Genomic DNA, 5,900 nt, shown 5'->3' with positions numbered 1-5,900 from the left:
ACGGCACACTTTATTTTTATATTATAAAAAAAGAAACTGGACCATAGGGTGTAGAGTAGGCCTCACATTGCTGTATCGTGCACAATTCATACAATGGAGCGACTGTTTCTCAGCGCGCAAAGGGTCAACGTCATGACAACAGTTTTAGCCTACATTTTGTACAGTACTAGGAGATAAAGCACACGAGACTTTCAAGAAGCCCCGTAACAGGAAACTACTGACTGCGCAGCACCTATTCAGCAAACCGTGCGCAGGGTGACGAAGATAGGTCACAAGTTCCCAAGCACAGCCTCTGAGCAGATCACACATTATGCCCCCAGGGAGGGCGGTTCCTTAACCCATCCAAGGAGGGAGACACACACACACGGGATCATAGTGGACGAAGCTTAAAACTCACACTCACACCGAGACGAATCAAAAGTTGCTGAAAAGCTGCTGCCGCGTCTTAAGATCCTACTGGTGGAATGACCAATCATCACCCGTCCAACTCCAACGGCTGCGGCATGCAAAGCCTCCACACGGAGCACCTGTACAAGGTGCTGGTGATTGGAGACCTCGGGGTCGGTAAGACCTCCATCATCAGGCGCTACGTCCACCAGACCTTCTCCACCAACTACCGGGCCACCATCGGGGTGGACTTCGCGCTCAAGGTGCTGAACTGGGACTCTGAGACCGTCCGGCTTCAACTGTGGGACATCGCAGGTGAGTCGGTGAAGAGGTTGATTAGGTGTGTAATGGGTTTCATTTGCTTGGTGTATATAGGATCCTTAAGTCATCTCCTGCTGTCATCCGCAGGGTCCAAAACATGTCATTGATGAATGTTACTCATTTGTATTGCACACTATTTATTCAACTCAAACTTGAGTTATTCGCTGTTATAAATGCGTAAGAATCGTATCATTCCATTATTGAAAAAACTCTAAATGTTCTTTAGCAAGGCTGCCTGCTTGTCATAGTTCCTGAAAAGTCGATAGTTTGGGGAGATTAGATGCAATCTTCAAAATGACAGTGAAGCATGACTGTTGTAAACTCACAGCTCAGAGATGCACCGTCACTGTGGAGAGCTGGTATCTCTCGCGCACGCACGCACACACACACACACACACACACACACACACACACACACACACACACACACACACACACACACACACACACACACAACTAATGGTTGCTCAGGGAAGACCAGCTTGCTGTCATTGAGTCACCCATTAAAGGTATGGTGCTGCATCATGTGATTACAACCATGTGAGGGAGATTTAAAGAGATCATAGGTCACATCTGATTTAGCCTTGTCTACCTGCCTGAAGGATAGACTCACCACTGTCTCTGTGACTGAAAGTCTGGTTTGTTATAGTTTGTGAAGGGGTAAATTGTACAGGCTGTAGTTGGAAGTCATGCAAGGCTTCAAACTGCGCCATCAACACATTGAATGACAGTGTGTCAGATGAGGGTCCCTTGAGTGAGTGATGGAAATTGTTCATAGATTCTCTTGCACAAAAGGAGGAAGTTCTCAATTGCACGTCCTGTCAGATTTTCCATTTCCTCATACTCGCAGGGCAAACAGCAGCATTTTGTCCCTGTATCAGTATTTCTATCGAAAAGCACTTAAGGAGTCTGTGTATCTACCAACTCCTTACGAGAAGAAGCAACCCTCTCTATTTCTGTTTCGCCACCTTTCTGAAAACCTGTGTCCAAAAACCCCAGTTAGATTTCTCTCCCCTTATCACGTCACACGATAAGAAGCCCTACCTTCACCTGTGATAAGCACACCCCCAGATACCCCTGAATCCAACTGGCAGAGTTAGATTCAAACCTGCAGTTCTTTCCAGGGACATTGTTTTCATTTTGATGTGACCTTTTATATTTATCAGCAATATGAACTTTTCTGCTGAGGGCATGGGGCATCATGCCCAACATGCAGGTCATCACACAGACACACTCAGCTTTGGAGCAACCAGTTCTCACATTAGATAGCACAGCACAGGGGTGAATGTCTTGTTGACAGCTTCTCCAACATGCTCCTAAATCATTTCATTTCATTTGCCTGCACACACACACAGGCATCCCTTCACAAACACATTTCACATGGTTATATTCGCAGAGATATTTTGTATGAACATGGTTTTATTCTTGGTCAAAGTACAGACTTAATTGAGGTAGGCCTATTACCAGAGGAACAAGCAGTTGCATTGACCATCTGGTTAAGTGCAACGTGACAGTAAGTAGGAATGTGCTGTTTCATGGGAATGCAGGTACTGCTAGCTGCGGTCCTAATGCCAGCTGCATCAGTTGTTTTGCTGCAAAAAAATATAGGAAAACAATGAGTATCTGTTATTTAACTGATGGCTGGGAGCCTGGTATTGCCACACTGGTCAATGAAGCTTCCTGTGTGTTTTTGTAATTGTATTTATTTTTCGTCACAGGTCAGGAACGTTTTGGAAACATGACACGGGTGTACTACCGTGAAGCCATGGGAGCATTCATAGTTTTCGATGTGACACGGCACACCACCTTTGAGGCCGTCATCAAGTGGAAAGAGGACCTGGATTCCAAACTAATGCTGGCTGATGGACAGAGCATTGCCACTGTGCTGCTGGCTAACAAGTGTGACCAAGGCAGGGAGCTGACCAACAACGGCATCAAAATGGACCAGTTCTGCAAGGACCACGGCTTTGTGGGCTGGTTCGAGACCTCCGCTAAGGTGAGCCCAGAGTAAGCTTTAGGTTTGTCTTGTTTGCCAATCATCCGGATGTGTTGTCTTTAGTCCTGCCTGTCATGCGGCCTTCAAGGGTAACAAAATGGTGGGAGTCAGATGAGAACGATGATTCCACACATATTTTCCACGAAGATAAGTGGCTGTTGGTTGTAGCTCCATAGACCTCATATAACCCCTCAGCAAAAATGCTAATTAGCATATTTCCCACAATGTTGAAGCATTGCTTTAATTATCGACATGACATGAAAGAAACAGATTGTAGGCCTTTGCAGTGAGTGGCTGACACACTCAGCAGAGATCATCTCCCACTCAGGTCACTTCAGTCAGTGATAACACATCCCCACAGGGCCAACTGGAATTTCATATCCTCATGGAGAGTGGCTCTGCGAGATACATTTACAAAGCAGGTTCCGAACAAGTTATTGAAGGGGAAAAGTTTAAAGTATAATATTGTTCCTGCCTGCTGTTCCAAAACTCCATCATTCAGGCAGTTCGGCTCCCGATCAAAGAAGAGTCATTTAATCAATCATGTCCTTGAGTAAAATTAAGTCACATAAAAAACAATTATTTTGTGTCTGGTTAAAAGAGACATGACACTGAAGCTTTATTACATTTTTTATTCATTGCATTATTGAAATGCAATGTTTTCTTATGACAGTGGAATGACATGGAAATAGACAATTCTGTATATTCCTGTGCAACACATTTTTCATCATGGTATGCTCAGTAGCACAGGGATGTTCATTCTTCACATATCCCGTGTTGACACTAGTGTGTGGCAGCAGCATACATGTGCTGCCAATCTTGTGACATCGAGCCTCAACATTCTGAAAGGTCAAAGGTTAGAAGGTGCAGATACAGTCACAAGTGTCAAGAGGTAGGCTATGCAAACAGTCTTCAAAAACTTTTAAGTGCAGTCATGGTGTTGTTCAAACCAAGCGTTTGTGCATCATTATGAACTTTATAGGCCTGGCTGAGGCGGTTATTTAGAATAATCTAGAGTAAAATATTAAAATTAGTTTTTCCAAAGGCCCATCATATGTTTGCTTTTAATGTTTTTGCTCGGGGTTGTAGATATGTTAAGTCTCTTTTGTAATTGTCCTAGTGCAATAATAAAAGTTCAAACAATTAGACAGGATATACAACCCAAAAAATTAAACTGTAAGAAAAAATTTAACTTTACGGAGCAAAAAAAAAGATAAGTAAAAAAATTAAAAAACCTATTTGTATAGCATTTTTCAAAATAAAAGTGCTTTTACAGAGCAGATTATAAATGTATACCCAAAAGGAGGGAGACACACACAGAGTAAAAACAGCAATACATTTATTACAACAACGTTCTTACACTCAACAAAAATATAAACGCATCACTTTTGTTTTTGCTCCCATTTTTCATGAGATGGACTTAAAGATCTAAAATTCATTCCAGATACACAATTGTACCATTTCTCTCAAATATTGTTCACAAATCTGTCTAAATGTGTGATAGTGAGCACTTCTGCTTTGCTGAGATAATCCATCCCACCTCACAGGTGTGCCACATCAAGATGCTGATCTGACATCATGATTAGTGCACAGGTGTGCCTTAGACTGTCCACAATAAAAGGCCACCCTGAAATGTGCAGTTTTGTCTCACAGCAAAATGCCACAGATGCCACAAGCATTGAGGGAGCGTGCAATTGGCATGCTGACAGCAGGAATGTCAACCAGATCTGTTGCTCGTGCATTGAATGTTCATTTCTCCACCATAAGCCGTCTCCAGCAACTTCGCACAGCCATTGAAGAGGAGTGGACCAACATTCCACAGGCCACAATTGACAATCTGATAAACTCTATGCGAAGAAGATGTGTTGCACTGCATGAGGCAAATGGTGGTCACACCAGATACTGACTGGTTCTGAGTCCCCAGACCCCCAATAAAGCAAAAAAATGCACATTTCAGAGTGGCCTTTTATTGTGGACAGTCTAAGGCACACCTGTGCACTAATCATGATGTCAGATCAGCATCTTGATGTGGCACACCTGTGAGGTGGGATGGATTATCTCAGCAAAGCAGAAGTGCTCACTATCACACATTTAGACAGATTTGTGAACAATGTTTGAGAGAAATGGTACAATTGTGTATCTGGAATGAATTTTAGATCTTTAAGTCCATCTCATGAAAAATGGGAGCAAAAACAAAAGTGATGCGTTTATATTTTTGTTGAGTGTATAACCAGGAGAAAGTGTCTTATTTTGAAATAACAAAATCTAAGTAAAACAAGAAGACATTCATTAAGTTTAGTTCTTAAGTGATAAAAGTGAGTTTTTAATTGAAATGTAAAATAAGTCAGTCGAGTGCTGTTAGGATGGGAGTGATATGGTCCAGCCTTTTAGAATTTTTAAGGAGTCTAGCAGCAGAGTTTAGGATGAGTTGTAGATGGAAGATGGCTTCTCATGATTAAAACCCCTTGAATGTAGAAGTATATCAAAACTGAGGTCAGAAGGATCAGACACCTGATCTCGAGCTGATGGCTTAACATCTCAAGGTCAGAGGTTAAGTGTGTGGAACTATCCAATAGAAGTGAAAACACAAAAAAAATACAAAGAAAACCAGGGGAGAACAGTACCAACAGAGTTGTGAAGGTTGTAAATGAGAATATTGTGCAGCGCTCATACCTAACTGCAGTTAATCTCTCCTTTAGGATAATCTCAACATTGTTGAAGCTGCAAACCTTCTGGTCAAGCACATCATGGCCACAGAGAATGACATCTTAAAATCTGTGATACCGGACACCATCTCACCTCAGCTTAACTCCAGCAGGCAGATGAGTTGCTCTGGCTGCTTCAAACAATGAAAGGAAGGAGCAATGGTGGGACCAAAAAATAATGACGACACAGTCGGACAAAGAAGGACAAGCACACCACTACGACCTTCCTTGGATATTCAAGTACCTACAAAACAGTTTGGCTTATTTGGCTCAAAGCAGAGTTGAAGATTTAGAGTTAGCTGCATGTTTTGTTCTCAGTGCCCAATTGCAGAGCTTATTAACTCAAATCACATGTGTTCAACTTGATTGTGTTGCTGTTCCTCCATTATTCACCTTCACCTCCACATTAACTTGGTGAAAAAAACAGAGTGGGAGACAGGCAGGCTTCCTTTACTGTTAGTCTGCAGTAGCCAAATAATGCAGTATTGACC

The 5,900-nt window shown here is 42.4% G+C and overlaps 1 protein-coding gene across 1 annotated transcript; it reads left to right on the top strand.

Annotated features, from left to right (window-relative positions):
• Nucleotides 1–464: 464 nt before the first annotated feature.
• rab38b (RAB38b, member of RAS oncogene family) lies at nucleotides 465–5,556 on the top strand (the record flags this gene model as incomplete). The annotated part of the gene is made up of 3 exons (XM_080040938.1): nucleotides 465–702; nucleotides 2,427–2,704; nucleotides 5,404–5,556. 3 exons carry the CDS (start codon nucleotides 465–467, stop codon nucleotides 5,554–5,556), a joined length of 669 nt encoding a protein of 222 aa, XP_079897064.1.
• Between the last annotated feature and the right edge of the window lie 344 nt (nucleotides 5,557–5,900).

This window comes from Ammodytes marinus (genome assembly GCF_949987685.1).
Source record: "Ammodytes marinus genome assembly, chromosome: 14".
Lineage (NCBI taxonomy): Eukaryota > Metazoa > Chordata > Actinopteri > Uranoscopiformes > Ammodytidae > Ammodytes > Ammodytes marinus.
This window is presented reverse-complemented; position numbering and strand designations above follow the sequence as displayed.